Genomic DNA, 19,338 nt, shown 5'->3' with positions numbered 1-19,338 from the left:
TCCTAAGATCAACAGAGGGCTAACACTGACAGGGGAGATGATATAGATGACATTTTTAGGAAGAACCGAGAGATTTGAATTAGGGTGCCAGGCTGATGCATGAAGCAGATCATATCCAAAGAGAGATGGAGCCTGACAAAGGCCTGTGTTTGAGAATGAGCTCACTTATGAGGTAGCAAGAAAAAGCTTCCTAATATACCTGAAACTAATGTAACATGGTGTGTCAACTATAGTCAAACATTTTTTTGAAAAAGCTTCCCAAAAGAAGTTAGGAAACATGGGGCACCTGGTGGCTCAGTCGGTTAAACATCCGACTCGATTTCAGCTCAGGTCTTGATCTCAGGGTCATGAAATCAAGCCCTCCCCCACTCGCTCACATGCACTTTCTGTAAAATAAATAAATAAATCTTAAAAAAAAAAAAGGAGTTAGGAAATAGATTTTAATCTGTAGAGTCTCTTCTGCTATACTGCATGTTTATTTAATGTAAACTAGCTCAGAAGTGATTGGTAATCAGGGAATAATGTCAGTACAGTGTGGAAGAAGCATTAGTTCTTAATTTTCTAAGCATGTCAGTGTCAAGCAGAGGGGCAAGCTTTCTCATAATTAAAAAGAAATGCTTAGCAATATACGAAGTTCTTAAGGAAAAAAGCTAAAAAATCTACTGACATGCCTTTTTTTTTTTTTTTTTTTTTTGATGCAAATAGTGTCTGGTTAAATGATTCCAAGTCCTTATAATTTCCCCTAAAATTAACTCTCTGGGGAAGCAGAGAGTGCTAATAAAGATACTATGAAAAGATTTATTCTCTGTTAAAAAAAAATTGATGAAGATGTCTACACCCTCTATCAAATTTCTGTATTGGAAGCAAGTGCCCTCAAAGACCAAGCTCTCAAAGGAGGAGGAAGGTGGCCCAGGACTAACTGTGATGCTGAGTGTGATTTACAGTGCTGCTGTTTTAATTGTTGTTATTGTTATTGGTTTTGTTGGTACCTAGGTTACAAAATTACGGTTTTTTTTAAAGATTTTATTTATTTATGAGAGAGAGCACATGAGCAGAGGGAGGAGCAGTGGGAGGAGCCGAGGGAGGAGCAGTGGGAGGAGCAGACTCCCTACTGAGCAGGGAGCCCAACTTGGGGCTTGATCCTGGGACTCTGGGACCATGACCTGAGCTGAAGGCAGACGCTTACCCGATTGTGCCACCTAGGCACCCTGAAAGTTATGTAAGTTTTTAATGACACTTTAGAAACATAGATAAAGCAGAATTGCCTAAGATTATTTATTTGACAGAGAGAGAGAGAGAGAGAGAGCACAAGCAGGGGGAGCCGCAGGCAGAGGCAGAGGGAGAAGCAGGCTTCCCGCCGAGCAGGGAGCCGGACGTGGGGCTTGATCCCAGGACCCCAGGATCAGGACCTGAGCTGAAGGCAGACGCTTACCCAACTGAGCCACCCAGGCGCCTCTACTTTGAAGGAAGAGAGCTCTATATAAGTTTTCAAACTGAAGTATACATATGGGAATCACCTGTGAACCTCATTAAAAATGCAGATTTTTAGAATCTACCCCAGAGTCTGAGTCTATGTGTGGAGTGGGGCAAGAATCTACAGTTAACAAGTCTAACAAATGTCTCTAAGACCGCACCTACAGCAAAACAACAACAGTGGTTATCAGAGTCTCCTCCTCAGAGCATTTTCCCAAACAAGAAAGCAGCACTAAGTGGCCCACATTTGAATGTCAGAACTCTTCTTGGCATCCTCTCTCACCTTGATGGTGATGTGCCCATGGACATTTTCCATTTCTCCCAGCATGGCTGACATCAAGGAGGACTTCCCAGAGCCCACAGTGCCTACCACAGCCACCAACTGGCCTGGCATAATGTCCAGGTTCACACTGAAAAAGAAGAGTATTTGAAGGAGATGAGGAGAGTTATTCAAGGGTAGTTCAGGCCACTTCTCAGACTATCCATGGGAAGTCTGGTATTAGGAAATTTTCCCTCAAGATTGGAAAATTTGTCTTGTATATAGAAGACTCTGAAGTGTTTAATACTTTTTTTTTAAGCTCTAAAGGGCTAGAGAGTAAATCCTAACTTACCCAACTATATAAGCTGTTTGTACCATTGTAGCTTTCAACTGGAAAAATTCTCTTAGCACCAACATGGTATCATTGAACAAGACCTTAATGGGAGTCTGGAGACCTGGGTTCGAGTCTCAACTCTGCTACTGCTAAGCTGTATGATCTTGGAAAGTCACTTCCTCTGAACTCTCATTTATGAGCTAATGGGGTTGGAATAGATCCGTGTTTCCCAAACTTGGCTATTCAATGAGAATAGCCATTCAGTGGGACACCTGCTGAAGGCACAGATTCCCTGCCCCGTCCCCTGGAGACCTGGCTGTGTCTGGCTGGGGAAGGGCACACACTGGGCGGGACTCCTAGAAACTCTGTGCCCACCCTATTTTTGAGTCCCTAGAATATTTGGAACATCAGGAACTTCTTCACAATCTTTCTGAACCCGCCCATTGCTAGTATAAGTCTAAAAGAAGTTCAGCTCAAAGTGGGAGCTCTGTCCAGTCTTCTCTCTGCAAAGGGAGGCTTTCAGGTTGGGAGGGTTCAGAGGAGGGGCTCCTGGCCTGATGCCTCCTGGGGCAAGTTCCAGAATCCATATCAAAGCCTGTAGGAATAAGAGAGAAGTGTGGCAAGTCCTAAGTGTAACAGGGAGAAGATAAGGTATGCTGATCTTTTGGGTTGGGAAGAAAAATCTGGCCTGCACAAGCTTCCTGGGGTATCACGTGTGCTATGTTCAGTGGAGTTGGGTGTATGCTATGTATCTCACCCTGTCTATACTATGTTTTCTCCTATCCAGACATCCTTATGATAAAGTTAAATTTATAAATTAGGCCCAGTAAGAGATTAACAATAACTAATAAGATGGAACAATTGGAACAATATACTGTCATAAAAGGTACGTGAATGTGGTCTTACTCTCTTGTGGTACTGCACTCACCCTTCTGATGATGATGCAAGAGGAGACAATGTCTATGTGAAGAGCTGAAGGGAGTGAATAACGTAGGCATTGTGACCTAGCATTAGGCTACTACTGACCTTCTGACTGTTGGTCAGAAGGAGGATCACCTCCTTCCAGACCAAGATTGACCGCAAGTAACCGAAACCACGGAGAACAAAAGTGTGGATAAGGGAACTCCTGGGCAAGGAGCAGCATGGCAAGAAAGGGCTGGCTTAGGGCAGAGGAGGTGGGATGTGGAAATGGGTTATTTAGATGTCAAACCCCAGATCTCAAGTTGAATCTTAGAGGCAACTCCCATTGTTCATTTTGGGGAAAGAAGCCATATTCTTGATTACTATTCTTGAATGAATGAATAAACTGAAGTGGGTTTCAGATTCTTGTGTGTATCCTTTACCACACCAGAGCCCCAGGCCACTTGCCAGCGCTGCGCTCCCTCCATCCACAATCCAGAGCACGAAAGCTTCGTGGGCCCTTTCGCTGGAGGTGCACAGTCCCACAGGAAGATGGCTGGTGGCAGAGGCCGTGATGGGGAAAGAGGCTCCGGAGTTTTGCCATCAGCTCGTCGCTCCAGGGGTTTAGCCTGCACTGATCTCTAACTGAACGTAGGCACATGGCCCATTTCCCATGTGCCCTATTATGTGGACTTCCCCAAGAACAGGACTGGCAAGGAGAATCCTGAAGAACAGCAGGATAGAAAGGAGGCAACTCACTCTCGGATGGTGGCTTCTGAGTCCTGGTCCCAGGTAAAGGAGGCCTCTGAGAACTGCACTGCTTTGTCTGTGGGGAAGAAGGCCCTCTCTTTTAGTCAGACAGACATCCCCATGTGTCTGTCTGCCCCTTCTCAGCTCTCATGTGTCCCTCCTCACTTCCTTCCGCGGCTCCTGAGATCGGCTATCAGGTGCTGGCCCCTCCATTAACAGGAGTCAAAGGAAAGCTCCTAGGGTGAGACCAAAAGTGGCCTGCCAACAAAGGCCCTTTTGCTCAGATGTCCAAGCCTGTTAGGAACCCAGATTCCTGAGTTGCAGACACTCTGGGTCCACTCTCGGGCGCTCTGTTGCCTAGTGTCCTAGTAAATATTCCACCTCCAGATAGAAATCTGGCCACTCCCTGGACTCCAGACACGCAGCTCGGTCCAGTTTGTGGCTGCCCCCAGTCCTCAGATCTTCAGAACCTGCGTATGTTCTTCCCTCCAGCCTACCTTCCCCAATTCACATGCTTGGCTCCATCCTGACTTTTGCTTTCTAGATCTTTTGTAGGACTTCCTGCTTATCCCCAGGGTAGCTGGCCCAGCTTTGTTTAGCAATCTGGCTGAGCATGCTGTTCTAAATGAAAACATCATTTAAGGAAAAACAGTAAGCTTATTATGCAAATGTCGGTTCAAGGTAAACCCTCTAGCTCTCCCTGTCAATCAGTTGGCTGCCATTAAGCCCCTGAATAGCAAAAGTGCCAGCGCTGTGAAGAAGCTTGGGGAGCAACCTCAGAACTCTTACCAAAATTGCAGTCACGGCGGCAAATGGCGGAGGGGTCCAAGTCATCCCCTCCCAGGTACTGTTCTAGCCGGTCTCTGGAAACGCTGGCCTAGAGCGGGACGCAAAGGAGCTGAAGAGTAAAATATCCAACGGCAAACACAAGCAGGGAGAGGATTTTGATTTTGTCATCGGCCCTGGATGTGGAAGCCGAGCGTCAACTTGCCGGGCTGCCCGCAGCTGATTCACCATATACCGCAGCCGGCACCTCTGGACGCCCACCAACGACTCAGCCACCCCGCAGCCTCGGGGGACAGAGGGCCCTTAAGATGTTCTGTGTCAGCCCTTTAGAAAACTCGGGGCTCAACTCTGTTGCCATCTCTCCAGTGTTTGGACCCAGTTCCAGAAACTGTCTTCTGCCTTCTTCTAAGACAAAAGCCTAACTTCTGTCTGGTTTTGATAACTGGGCCCCTGGGGTGCTTCTGTAAATGACTGAGTCCATGCCTTGGGCTCATCCGGGGTCCTAACCGAGCCACGACTGGGACCCTTTATAGAGGAATTGGCCATGGCACCACAGTGACCTTACAAATGTCCACACGGGCCAGGTTTAAACTGCAGCTGACCTAAGCATTGGCAGAACACCCTGTGGTCTCCCGAAACAGGAGAACTTGGGAGGATTCCCGGGAGGACATTTCTCACTTGCCTCCCTATCCCCAGGGAGCCTGCCAGGAGACGGTTTCTCATTGCCACCTGGGTTCTGGTGAAGTCGCGGACTCTCTGCCCCGCCGCCTCCTCTGAGCACAGCTGCTGCGTGGGTCAGCGCCTCAGACAGGAGCGCCGCACTGCCCGTGGTGCGTGGTCAGCTGGCCCCTTTCGTGTCGGGGTCAAACTGTGAGACAGGGAATGCGGGGAGCGGACACCTCTGCTGATCTTGCTTTTGCAATCTACGTGAGAAACTATCTGAATCTAAAATGAGCCTGCTGTTTCTTCATCAGCCAAATTGGTAGGCCTTTCTTAACACCCTCCAGGACAGGGAGGTCTTAAACTCGTCATTCTTACGGCCTGAGCGGTCTGAAGGCAGCCAGCCCTGGGGTCGATGCACATCGCCACACTCCATCTTCCTGGCCCCCTCACTCTGGTCTACCACCTGCCCCGTGAACATCCTCCTGAGGTCTGGTACCTGGTCCATCTCACTGACTGTGCTCATTTTTCAGGACCTCAACATTCCCTCTGGCCCATCCGAGGCCTCCTGAACTCCAAACTCAGTTTCTGACAGCTCGAAGCTCAAGAACTGCATTCGGTTTTACCACCACATGGCTTCATGCAGAGAGAATATTTTCTTCCCCTTTGTGCCATATTTCCTGAATGCTGTATAAATACCCCAAAGCCTTGGATAAATGTGGGGAAAACTGGGCTGGGAAAAGGGCTTAGGAATGTTCCAGGTATCAGGGCTCATTATCATCCTCTCACTAAATGCTTTCACAACTGTTGTCTCCCTGTGAGGTAGAGGAGATTGGTATGATTATCCCCATTTTATACTCAGATAAACTAGGGCTCAGACAGCTTGTGATTTTAATAAGATCAAACTTGGTCTCCAGAGACCAAACATCTCTCTAATTGAAAGTTCACCCACAGAAGCTAGAAGTGAGCTATGATAGGCCAGTCATTTTGGAATGCAAGGCTTTTAACCAGAGATAATCAGTTAGCAGTGAGAGATCCTACCCACCTGGAGAATGGAGGAGATTACCATGGGAAACATGCTCAGGGGAAAGCGCAGGATATTGAAGAGGGTGATGGAGGTGAAGGCCTTTTCCGCATCCAAAACATTATTGCTATCCACCAGAGCGTAAACTGAAAATGTGATCACAGACACCTGGAAAAGCAAGGTCATGAGGAATTCGTTCCTAAACAGGTTCAAGCAGCCTTATGCTTTCTCAGGAACAAAGTATATCAGAGTTGAAGGAGCCTTAGGGACGATTATCCCAACCTTCTTGTGTTACAGATGAGAAAACTGAGCCCAGAGAAGAGAAAATATCTTGCCTGGGGTCACAAGGTCAATTAACAGTATTGCTGGGACCATAGTTCAGGTCTCCCAGCTCCTATTTTGGTATTCCTGCCCGCTCTAGACCCACACAGTCTCCTCAAGAAGAGAAAATACTCTCCTCTGCAAACCATTGCTGGATACCACATTCATGTGGACCATCCTGGAGACTTGCTCTGGGCTGCCAGGCCACCATACTGTACACTAGGGTGAAACTAGAGCTGGGGGCATGAGGTAGGAATAGTAGCTTCAGGAAGTTGAGGAGGGGGCAGAGCTCCCTGGATCTCAGCGTTAGGCCTACAGGCACTGGGCAGTCAGTCTATCAAGAACAGACCTTCCTCTTCAGGAAGCCCACCCGACCCATTGATTCCTGTTACTCACCAGGACTGGAGTTAAGTATAAGAGAAACACGATTACAGACTGCATCTGCCCAAAAGTCAGCAGGTTCTTGAGTTCTTTCTTCCGAAGTTCGTGAACTTGGTTTTTGAATGAAGGTTCCCAAGCAAAATATTTCAGGATCTAATAGGATAGAAAACAGCACAGCTCACACTGTTGTCCCACAAGGACACCAGGGAGGTCTCATCCACCCAGATTTTAGGCTATGTTCTCCAAACTGGGGGACGGAGGGTAGAAATCCAGATTATAAAGTATGATTATAGAAAGGTAGGTTGCATTTGTTGACAACCTGCTATGTACACAAACGGTTTATACACATTATCTTACTCAATCCTTGTAACAACCTTAGTGTGATCAATTGTCCCGGTTTGCGTGGGTCTAAGGGGTTGCTCAGGACATGGGGCTCTCAGAGTGCTAAGCCCAGAAAGTTCTGGGCAAACCAGGGAGAGTCCCCTACTTTTGTAGAATTATTGTATCAATTTTAGTGATAAGGAAACAGGCTGAAGAAGCTAGTTAACTTGCTCAAAGTTACCAAGCTAGCAAGTGTTAGAGCTGAGACTCCAAGCCAGGGCTAGCTTTTCATTTTACTACATTTAGCAGAAAGGCATATCAGAGAAAGATCAGGGAGTTAAAAGAGGCCTCTGCATCACAACACGTGTGGGGATGAGCCCTGGGTGTTATATGCAACAATGGACGGTTGAAGACTACATCAAAAACTAATGATGTACTATATGTCAAACATAATAATAATAAAAAAGAGGCCTCTGTTTCATTTTCAAAAAGTTTAGGGTAATGCTTAAATCCTTAAATTCAAAACAACACAAATATTAAATAATAACTTCTTGGTGACCTTTGCAGGAGGAAATGCACTATTTTGGAAGCTGGCCAATGGAGGGAAAGAAGTAAGCATTTATCCTGCCTATCCTGTACGGGCTTTATTTTAGGGCAACCAACTAGGTGATTAAGATACTTCTTCATTATAGAATTCCAGCTAATCAATGCCAAAGGAATAATAGAATTAAAATTTCACTCTTTTGCAACTCCTAGTAATAGATCAAGGCAACCAACTTTTTCATGACCGTTTTCAACCTTGGCTGCATATTAGAATCTCTTGGGGAGCTTTAGAAATATATATATGCCTAGGCCTCAACCCCAGAGAGTCTAATTTAAATGGTTTGAATTAGGGCCCAAGCCTCAGTGGGTTTTACAAACTTCCCAGGGGGTCAAAATGTGCTGCCCAGGGCCATAAATGACCGCTCTGGGTGAAAGAATGGCAGGAAGCCTCATAAGGGGTCAATCAGGCTGACCACACCTGGACCCCTGCAGAGTACCACCTGAAAGTATCCTTCTTCCCTAGCCCCACTGAACAAACAAAACCAACAAAAAACCTATCTAATCAAGCCTCTAGATCTGATCACTAATTTGTAAGAAATATAGGAAATAAGACAACCTTGTTTCTCCAATAGGACAAAAAAAGATTAAAATTAAAAAAAAAACCATCAACAAAGGGAGTCTATTGTAAATTAAAAGCACTATCATATGCCACGTGTGGACATTTTTTGGATCCTTATTCCAATGAATTCATAGCAAACAAATGACATAGGAGGCAATTAGGAAAATTTAATGGTACCAAAAAATGACTAATTTTTTTTTTTAGGTGTGATAATGGTATTGTGGTTATGTTAAAAAAATAAAGTCTTTTAGAAACACATACAATGCATTTATGAATGAAATGACAAGATATCTGGGATCTGCTCTAAGTATCACCTAGCAGAGCATGAAGAGGGTACACAGATGAAACAAGTTAGATCGTGCTGATAATTGTTAGACATGGGTGAGAAGTCCATGGGGTTAATCAGATCATTCTCTCTACTTCTGTGTGTGTTTGACAATTTCTACAGTAAAACATAAAAACAAAACAAACCATTGAAGGTAAATAATACAGAAATCAAGATTCGAAAGAGGGCCTGAAACAGCTAGGAGGAGAAGCCGGAGACCTGGATACTTGTGGGCAGATGAGCGGGGAGGGGTCCTGCAACGCAAACCCACCGCTGCTGCCATTTTACACGGAGGGCCATCCTCCCGCCGGGCTTCTCACCTTCATCCCACTGAGAATTTCATTCATGATCTTTAACCGTTTGTCTTTGTTCTTCATATTTTTTACCTGCCAGGAAAAAGTAAGACAAAACACACTTCCTCGTGAGAGGGTCCAGATTTGGCACGAATGCTAGGTCGTGCTGGCGGCACTGTGAATGTCACTTGGTAGGAACTTGAGGTGCCGAGTGATGGGATGCGTCTCTCCCCCACCCTCCTCTTTGCCCAGGCTGCTCCTGTCAACCCCGTCTTCGTTCTGATCCTTGAAACGTGCCAAGTTCATTTCCACCCCCACAGGCTTGGCCTGGCTTGGCCTCTTCCCAGGGTGTACTTCCCGAGGCCCGCTCCTTCATAGTCTGGCTCCTGCTACTCGGAGTTGAGCTCAAAGGTACCCTCCTCACAAGGCTTCCCTGACCCTGTAATCTAAAACCACCACCCACTCACGTGCTATCCTATCACCCTATTTCATTTTCTTCATAGTACTTATCATGACCCGATAGTTTTCTTGTGTACTTCTGTTGATGGCTTGACTCTAAAGCTCCACAAGAGCAAAAGCATCATCTAATTTGCTGCCATATTCCCAGAATAGTATGTACAATAAATCTTTTAAAAAGAATTATTTGTAACTAAAGGAATGCAAAGTGAATGAGTGACTATATCACGTACACCATCAAGTCCTCCCACCCAACCTATGATTTCTGGCAGATCAAAGGACTGTCCACAGGGAGCCCTGCCCCCTGTAGTAGCAGGGCTGATTGCCAGGATTTAGGCTTAAAGTTTGGGTAACTCATGCATCTGCTCTGTATGATTGGTTTGTACTGCTATGATGGCGAAACAGGGCCAATCACCAGAACTCTAAGAACAGCCCTGGGGTACCCAGCTGCCTCAGTCAGTGAAGCGTGCAACTCTTGAACTCAGGATTGTGGGTTTGAGCCCCACGTTGGGTGTAGACATTCCTTAAAATTTTTTTTTTTTTTAAAGACGCCTAGCAGAGCAGGGTAGAAGAGTTATGTGCAAGGTCCCTGGGCAGCTCTCCCCTCTCTAATTAGGCTCTGCCCTCTCATATGAATAAAGATGGAGTATATAAACCTTAAGAGTGGCCAAAAGATGAAAAGGGAAGATGGAGTAGGCCATGTTCATGTGGGATGGTGGAACATCTTCCATCAGCTTTGCCTGCCCCAACGCCCAAGAATTAGAGTAAGCCAAAGACTTTAGACTTTGAAGAAGGTGTGTATATCCCCAGGGTGACTCGGTTTCTTTACCTGAATAGCTCTACTCTTGGCAGCAAGTATCGCATTAACTGGAATTAGGAGTACCATCACCCCAACACCTGCCAAGATGGAGGGTCCCAGCTCTGCCCATAGGAAGTAGATAGATAAAGTAATCTGCAGAACATCTGACCACAGCAGATGAAAGTAGCTAGTCACATCCATGAGCTTCTGGGCATCCACAGACATCAGGTTCACTGTTTCTCCAATGGTGTACTGCTTCCTGGCCTGGTTGGATAGAGTCAGCGCCTATAGATAAAGATTGGAATTGGGATTTATGGACAAGGCCAACGAAAATGGGGAGTAAAAAGGAAACTCGGGAAGTGAGAACACAATAGAAGGATGGTCTCCACATGGACACAACTTTTCCCAGGGGCTCTGCCTTCTTGCCTCCAACTCTTACACACAGTGTTCTCTCGTTCTTGACTACTCTTTCAGGTTATTCCCACTTCCTTGAACCCCTTGCCACCCCTCTCCAACACACACATTTCTTTGCTCAGAAAATTCCTATTCTTTAGTGTCAGTTTAGATGGAATTTATTCAGAGAAGCCTTCCCCGGACTCCCAAGTTTGGGTTAGATGCCAGGACCTCCTGTGTACTCCCAGAACATTCTGGGCTTACCTTGGTCATTGCATTCATCACACTGAACTGTAATTGTTTCATTTTTCTACTCCACCAGATGTGAACTCTGTGGGGACAAGGGCTACATCTGTTCATTTCACTACTGTATCACATGGCACACAGTAGGGCCTCAGATACTGAAGGAAGACAGGAAGGGCGGAATCACGTATTGATTCTGGCCCCTCAGACTTTGGGTATGGCAGTGTTATTTGGAGTCATGTTCTTATGAGGAAGTTGCAACCATTTCCAAGAAGGACAGAGATCTCAGAATGAAGAGGAGAGCTGCAGGTTCACATTTGAAGCAAAACAATTTGTTTATTGTCAGGAATTTGCAGGCAATATCTAGATGCTGAATCATATAGCATGGGCTCCTGCTTTCATGTTAGAGAGATCAAAAGACTGATCTCCACAGGTCTGTCACTTACAACAATGCCTTGCACAAATGCACCCAGCCAAGGGACTTAGGGCCGGGGCACTGAAACCAGTTCACCCCATGCTCACCAAACCACCACCTGGCATGGGCTACATCTTCCTGGAAGAAGGAGAGCCTTCTAATTCCCACAAAAGATAGTGTGCGGACTAGGGGTGGTCCTAGGGATCCACCTCCATCCTCTTCCTAGAAGCTCTACTGTCATCTTAATCCACCAAGACATGCTTCTTTGGAACATAACAGGATTCTTGGTTATACAGTAAAATGAAGGAAATTCTCCGAAATGTTAGGCCACTAAGGTTTTAGAGACGTCAGTCCACTGCTATGTCTCCCTTTTGGTATGGGAGAGCAAAAACACCCCCTTCCCCAAAACAAACCAAAAAGCCAAACAAATTAATTACCCTTCAAGGTCATCATTTTTCTATTCTCAATAAAAATCTCAATACAGTAGAAAAGACATTAATTTAGTGCCAGGAGCCCTTATCTGAGGGCAAGACCTGGCTATGTGATTGTAGGTATTGAAATGACCTAAGCCTTACTTCTCTGTAAAATAGGGAGAATGCAGTTACTTCACAGGGCCATGAATTGATAATCGATATAAAAAAATGTTTCATAACATTTCATAAATGAAGCATTGTCTAAACATAGGAAATCAATTTTCAATTCTTAGTAGCGATATTTATTTGAATGAAAGTCTAATAGGGTTCCATTTTACAAATTCTTTATGGATTGTAACAGTTGTAAAACTTGGCATATATTAAGAATCAAAAATAGTGGGAATGAATCACCACAACTGTAAAAGTGTACATTCACAGAAATGGCTGATATAGCCTAGTTAGGGACCCTGTATCCTGCAAACAAGCAGAAATCCAGTATCTCCAAAAGAAATAAGGGGATTAAAAACTGGCGGGGGGGGGGGGGGGGGGGGAGGAGTGGTGGGGAGAGACAAATTCCAGTGTGAGGCTACTCAGGAGTTCAAAAGACTGGACCAGACTTCTGATCTAAAGACATTTTGGACTACCTGTCTGGGTCTCTGGACGAGTCAACATCTGCTCAGGGAAGACAATGACACATCAGTTTTAACAGACAAATGCAAAGGAGAAAACCAGGAACCATAACAGAGAAATCACTATGATGGAACACTCTAATGGTCCAAGAAAGAGGGGAAGAAAACGCAACTGGTGTTTAATGTTCTATTCTATAAAAAGTCCAGCTCCTCATGTATGATTTTTTTCCTCAGGCTTGTAGTCACTGATGGTAACTCCTCTATTCTCATTTCTTTTTATTTATTTTTTATTGAGATAGGATTGATTCTATTTTCAAGGGACAAAATATTTCACCTTGAATCTAGGACGTAAGGAAAATACAGTGGCTCTGAGAAAGTTAAACGTTAAAAGCAAACATCAGAGGGAAGATTAGCAAAATCATCATATAGAAATGGGAAAGTTCCCAAGTCTGCAGAACTCAGTAACCAGAGAGCATGTGTTTACAAAGTGAAAAAATGAGTCAGGCAGTCAGGCAGAGAAGGGGTGGGCAGATGCTAAAGATTAGAAAAAGCAGTCTCTAGGCAAAAGTGGGTCTGGGGAGATGGAGCCCTGGCCCACAGAGCATTCTAGTCTATGGCAAAATTGTCACCGAGATGGATGCACCAAGTCTTACGAACCCAGTTTCATGTAGTATCCAGTTTAAATGTTGGTGGTTTTAAGAGTTTGCCATGGGTCAGCTTCGTTTCTGATCTTGCATTCTTTCCAATTTTAGTACATGTGCTGCCAAAGGGAGCACTCTAATCTTACATTCTTTTCCAACGTGTTCTCACTTTGTCAAGAGAGGCAAGAAGAGAGGGACAGGTATGCAAGCCTTCAGGGCTGAAAGGCAGATCCAGGGCGGAGACCAGCTTGCCGGGTTTCCTCTAGAGTACATCCTCCCCTGCGTCCCTGAACACACACATGCCCTAGGTCTGTGAATCCACTTTTCCACAATTTGCAAAGAAAAATCCAAAGGAGGCTATCTGGTTAGTCAGAATCAAGTGTTAAGATCAGTTATCATTTCCATCAAATTTTTCTCGGTCTTGGAATAAATGCTCACATTTAAGGGGATTTTCTTCAGTGAGGTCTGACACAAGCCACTCACCTTCTTATATATGGACGCCATGATGGTTGTCCGTACAGAGACACCCAGCTTGAAGCACATTTGAAAGTAGCACTGAAGGCAAAGAGACTGGATGAGGGCCACAGCAAAGAAGAGGACTGAATAGAGATATGCGGTCCACACATATGTGTCTCGGTCATTTGTGAAGGAGATCAGCAATCTGCCAGAACAAAACCAAGTCATTGATGCCCATCAGGTCTCCAAGGACTCTTCACACTCTTCATGCACAGTCAGCTACCCTACCCCTGCCCTGTAGTTAACAAAAGTGACCAGAATTGTCCAAAGCTGTTGGAAGACCTGAACTCCACAGTTGTGCCGGTGCTCTTGCTTTTGCTTACAGGGCTAGCAGCAAGCAGCAAAAGGTTTGAGTTGATAACCCATGGCTGTGAGCAGGATAATGAACGAAATGGTCCTCACACATGCTGCTGCAAGGCTTTGGCCCTGCTTTGGCCCTGGTAAAAGAAGTTGTGTGGGAGAAGTGGATATGTTCTTGGACAAACCAAGCCTGAAAAGTAATTAAGACATGTATCCAATGCAAGTTAGAACTTCCCATAGAGGAGAATTCATCCCATAGATTCCAGCAGACTGTGAAGTCTTGTTCTGATTAAGCTGAACCTCCCACCGAAGGCTGCGGCTGTAGAGATGGGGTTACAGACACCAGGTACAAGGCTCTCTTGCATTGTGCTGCCCGCCTCTTGGGCATGGCTCCTCCCATATCAGTTCTGTTTAACAAGAGCTCCTAACAAGTATCTGGCTTCCTGGGAGGGAAGGGATGTAGAAACGAGGGAAGACCTAGCATTTTAGATCCTGAAAACTGCCTTGTGCTTTTCATGAACACAACATGATAAGGTGGAAGAATATTATCAGCATTTTAAACAATGGGAATTTAATAATAAGCTCCTGCCTGCATATCCAAGGGGCCAGCAAGGAGGAGAGTGGCAGAGGAGGCCCTGAAGGGAGAGCCAAGGCCCAGGACTCACTTCAGCAGCTGAGGACTCAGAAACATGAGGAGGTCATGCACCAGCTTCAGGAGGAATGATTTCAAGAGCATGATGTAGAAAGTCTTGAAGAGAGTCTTGACCAACCAGGACTTGGGAAAGTCTTTTGTGGTCCCAGACTTCTTTTTTTTCTTTTTAACTTCTTCCTAGGTATAAAACCAAACACCAACAGTGCTTACAGAGCCATGTGGTGTAAAACTTTGTCTTGCACTGCTCGGCTCCAGAGTGTTAAGCCCCCGAGTCCTGTTGCTTTCTTTGTACAGATTTTGGTCTTCTCACTGCCTGGTCACCATCCACCCTTTCAGCTGCCATCACTGGTTCCTTTCCCCCATCCTGATACTCCTAATCTATTTTGGGTGAGAAAACCAGACAACTAAGCTGGTGAGAATACCACATAAAAACAAAACAAAACAAAACAAAACAAAACAAAACAAAAAAGAATAGACCCTAAGTAGGGGGCCTGCAGGGTAATCCCAGAGACTGAAAGGCATGGACATGAGGATATGTATTTTTGATACTCAGAGCCTTTTTGTTTGTTTCTGCTTGTGGTTGTTGTGGGATGTTATGGGTTGAATTATGTCCCCCCAAAAGATGCTGAAACCCTTACCCCCAGTACCTCAGAATGTGCCTTTATTTGGAAATATGGTCTCTGCAGATGTAATCAAGCTGAGGTCCTTAGGGTGGGCCCTAGTCCAACAGGACTGGTGTCTTTATAAGAGAAGAGCCTCAGAGCCAGAGAGAAGATGGCCAGAGATTGGAGCGATGCCTCCACAAGCCAAAGAACAGCCCAACTAGAAGGTAAGAGAAGCAAGGAAGGTTTCTGCCCTCCGGGTTTTGGAAGGAGCGTGGCCCTGCTGATACTTTGATTTGGGGCTTCTGGCTTCCTACCTGTGAAACAGCACATTTGTTTTAGGCCATGCTGCTAGCGGTACTTTGTGAGGGCACAACTTCCACTGTCCCATCCGAGCATCCAGTACCGGGGCATTCCCGCTCCCTCACCAGCCTCTTCCTCTTCCTGTGATCTGGCCTCTTCATTACATTCTCCAGGGGCCCATCAGGCCCCCAATTCAGCTTCTCAGCCTTAGTTTCCAGGTTTTTCTACTAGTGACATCCTCTTGTAACTTTGTCACTGAGACCCCATCTGATCAGTCTCTCTTGCCCGGGCAACTGCCCCAGCCTGCCCCCCAGCTTCTACTCTTGCCCCCCAACCATCTGTCCTCCTGGTGGCAGCCCAAACATGCTTTTAAAAGTACAAATCTGATCCCATTACTCTTCTGTTCAAAACCTTCCACTGGCTTCCCATCCTTCGTAAAATAAAATCCAGACTCCTTACCATGGTCCACAAGGGTCTACACAGCACGGTCCCTATCCACTGCCCTGAGCACCCCCTTCTCAGCCTCTCTGTCCATGCCCCAGGACCTTCTTGCAGTTTTCTGAACAAACTGTGTTCCCTTAGCCTCACACCACTGCTCCCTTGGACGGGATTACACTGCCTTCTTTTTTTTTTTTTTTAAGATTTTTATTTATTTATTTGACAGAGAGAGAGAGAGCGAGAGCAGGAACACAAGCAGGGGGAGTGGGAGAGGGAAAAGCAGGCTTCCTGTGGAGCAGGGAACCAACGCAGGGCTCGATCCCAGGACCCTGGGATCATGAGCTGAGCCAAAGGCAGACGCTTAACGACTGAGCCATCCAGGCGCCCCTACACTGCCTTCTGATGGTCCCCAAGGTGGGCTCTTCTCAGACTTTGGGTCTCTGCTCAAGTGACACCTCCTCTGAGAAGTCTCTCCTACGACCCTAAAGGCACTTCACTGCAAAGACATTAACATGTTTTATACATTCTTAATAACATGTATTACTCTCAGAGAGTAACCTGTATTGGTTTATTATTTTCCAGCTCTCTAAAGAGGACTCTTTCAGGCTATTCCTTGTACCCAGTGCCCAGAATAGTCTGACACTTGGTACTTAATACTTTTGAGTGAATAAATAAGTGAATTAGCTGCTAGTGCTAAAGCCCACCAAAGTGCAACTTCTGGTAATGCTAAGGTACTATTTTTCTATTTTTTTTTTTAAGATTATTTGATAGAGAGAGAAAGAGAGGCAGAGGAAGAGGGAGAAGCAGGCTCCCCGCTGAGCAGGGAGCCTGATGCGGGACTCGATCCCAGGACCCTGGGATCATGACCTGAGCCGAAGGCAGATGCTCAATGGACTGAGCCACCAAGGTGCCCCCTATTTTTCTATTTTTAAAGATATGGAAAATTTCAAATATACCCCAAAAGAGAGAGAATAGCACATTCTACCCAAATGTATCCACCACTAAGGTATTATTAGTATTATAACTACTACAAATAACATAAAATGCACTGCAGTGTATACAGGGCTATCAAAATATAAGGACAGAATCACTAGGACACGGATATCCTCATGCCTGAAACCTAGAGCACATTCACACAGACACTCATGGGAATGTTACCAGGACAATGGTATCTTGGCTTTGACTCTGATTCTTGTTCAAGCCATGCAGCCCATCTCCAGAGCCCCTCCAGGCCTTCCTCTGCTGCCGTCCCCGGAGCGCCTTCCTGGCCTTCTGCAGCTCTCCTACCATATGTTTTTCAAACGTGCTGACCAGTGCCTTGGTTTTAATCTCTTCATCAACATCCCAGACATCTTCAAGTGTCAGAGGTTGCTTGTAGCCTTTCATAATGATGCTGGAACCAGAGCGATCCACAGGCTGAGACCCTACAGGCTGGGTCAGGGGCAGTCCCCTTGCTGCTTCTGTCAAAACCTGCCCCCCCCCTCAGTTCAGAGATGGAGGGACAAAGGATGGGAGGAGGCCCATTGCTCCATCTCCTGGCCCTTTACACTTGAAAGAGGCGTGGGGAGGGTGGAAAACGGATGGGAGAGGTGATGGAATGTGGAATAAGACGAGAAGGGCAAGAGGAGCAGTGCGACTGAATTAAAAGCCAGAAGAGCATCACGTCCTCCTGCCCTTTCCTCCTCGAACACTGGCTGCCTCTCTGCATCGGCATCTCCCTGAGGGGCCTTCATGATGCCCTTAAGGAACTGAGCAGCCCTGGAGGCCTCCTCTATGCTCTCTCTCTAGATCAGGGCCCACCAACCTGGTGTTTGAGAACATGGATACAAAATAAATTACATCTTTATTTTCACCAGCTTCTAACTGAAATCTAGCCTTTCCTTAGAACATGAATGGAGGCAACCAGACAGCTGGAAACAGGACTGCACATTCCTCTGACACCAGGGGACACCGCAGTGTTTTCATGGTACATGTACACTCAGGGCTACTTTGAGATTGTGGTCATTATTAGCCCTATCGCTCCTTTACTAGATCTCGTCATTTAACATGTTTGTAAAGAAGCGCTTGGGTTACATCACAAATTTGTTTTTGTTTTTTTATTTAAGTGATTTTATTTCAATATATTTGGTTTCCTTTGTAACCTGTGTCTTTTTCTTTATGTGCTGAAATCATTATCTGAGAAGGGGTTCACAGGCAGGAGCAGCTGCCAAGGGCTCCATAGAACTACAAAGGCCAAGAGAGCTTGCTGCAGATCCTTTGGTAGCCCAGGCCAGCTGGTGCATCTCTTACCCTTCAAATTGTGACACACTGCCCACCCCCAAACGTCCCTCTTCTTATCCTTCTGCCTTTTTCCTAACATCCTTCCTTTTCCCCATGGAACCCCCAGGCCACCAAGAGCAAAGCCCCCTCCATCCTCTCCTCCACATCTCAGTCTGAAATAAATAGATCTATTAAGTCAACATTCTCAGACTCCAAGTAGAGGAGAAATGGAGGCCTTGGAAAGCATTTTTAAAATTAATAATTCCATCACTTTCAGAAGAATGAGGGGGTAGGGATAGGGACAACCCACACTCCAGGCATTTCTTACCTGTCATACCAACTAAATGTAATGCTACTCAGAAATGAGGCTGTGAATGATGGATTCTGCAAGACACACACACACAAAATCAAAAGTAAATCAGCTTGAAACAGGAACTTTGTGGGACTCTAAAATTGGAAACTGACTTTTTCTAGCTATGCTTTGCTAAAAAGTAGACATAAGACTGAAGTAGACTGAACAACATAGGTTTATCTGGAGACCCTAAAGTCACCAGGAAAAATAAGATTTTCTGGCATAGGTAGGTGAATGAATTGTCCAGGCTGAAGATTGGCAGGTCAATGTAAAAGTATTTCCATACTCATAAAAGAGTATTTCTGTACGCTAGCCACTTTTGGTTTCCTTAAGCCATAAATAGTCCACACAGCTATATTCTGGGCTAGTGGGACCCCCATGAGGCCTAGGCATCTCAAAGTTACATGTGTCAAAATACCATCCAATGAAATAATACACGAGATGGGCATATTTAGGGTCTCACAGTTGATGAGGCATCTTTTTCTGAAAATGCTGAAAGGATCAGGATCAGGATCTGCAGTGCATAGCAGATGAAGAACAGGCAGGAATAGGCCAGGTTAGAATTGCTGCCCTATGGGGAGGAAAAACAACAACAAAAAACAAAGAAAATGAGCCTTTTTCCAAATTAAGTCTAAATGGCCCACATAGGTCAATGCTTGTGATTGAAGTCTATCATCAAATCCCCTAAACAAATTCTATCCCAGAGTTCAACTGACTCTCTGCCATTCACTCTTAGAAGTTGATCACCACTACCTTCTCAAGTCACCCTCTCTTTCCTCCTTACCTTTAAGAGTGTCCGGATCAGAGTCTGTAATTGGAAAATGCCACAGAGTATTGAGAGAATCCAGAACAGGGAGAGGAACCAAGAATCCTTCTGCATGCACCATCGCCTGCTATGTTGGATCAACAAAACCAGGAGCTGGAGAGAAATTCACAAG

The 19,338-nt window shown here is 45.5% G+C and overlaps 1 protein-coding gene across 1 annotated transcript in view; it reads right to left on the bottom strand.

The window, feature by feature from the left end:
- Positions 1-19,338, bottom strand: part of ABCC2 (ATP binding cassette subfamily C member 2) — a 59,698-nt gene that overhangs the window by 23,471 nt on the left and 16,889 nt on the right. Inside the window, exons 4-16 of the mRNA XM_032432353.1 lie at positions 19,185-19,319; positions 18,864-18,971; positions 18,377-18,432; positions 16,948-17,182; positions 14,460-14,623; positions 13,462-13,639; positions 10,275-10,529; positions 9,017-9,082; positions 6,904-7,041; positions 6,208-6,354; positions 4,506-4,593; positions 3,726-3,792; positions 1,757-1,883 (exon numbers count right to left, since the gene is read on the bottom strand). Of these exons, the coding sequence (XP_032288244.1) occupies positions 1,757-1,883; positions 3,726-3,792; positions 4,506-4,593; positions 6,208-6,354; positions 6,904-7,041; positions 9,017-9,082; positions 10,275-10,529; positions 13,462-13,639; positions 14,460-14,623; positions 16,948-17,182; positions 18,377-18,432; positions 18,864-18,971; positions 19,185-19,319 (1,764 nt within the window). The remainder of the gene's footprint in view (positions 1-1,756; positions 1,884-3,725; positions 3,793-4,505; positions 4,594-6,207; positions 6,355-6,903; positions 7,042-9,016; positions 9,083-10,274; positions 10,530-13,461; positions 13,640-14,459; positions 14,624-16,947; positions 17,183-18,376; positions 18,433-18,863; positions 18,972-19,184; positions 19,320-19,338) is intronic.

This window comes from Phoca vitulina, unplaced genomic scaffold, assembly GCF_004348235.1.
Source record: "Phoca vitulina isolate PV1807 unplaced genomic scaffold, GSC_HSeal_1.0 scaffold48, whole genome shotgun sequence".
NCBI lineage: Eukaryota > Metazoa > Chordata > Mammalia > Carnivora > Phocidae > Phoca > Phoca vitulina.
The sequence above is the reverse complement of the archived record's forward strand: the minus strand, read 5'-3'. Positions and strand labels throughout refer to the sequence as shown.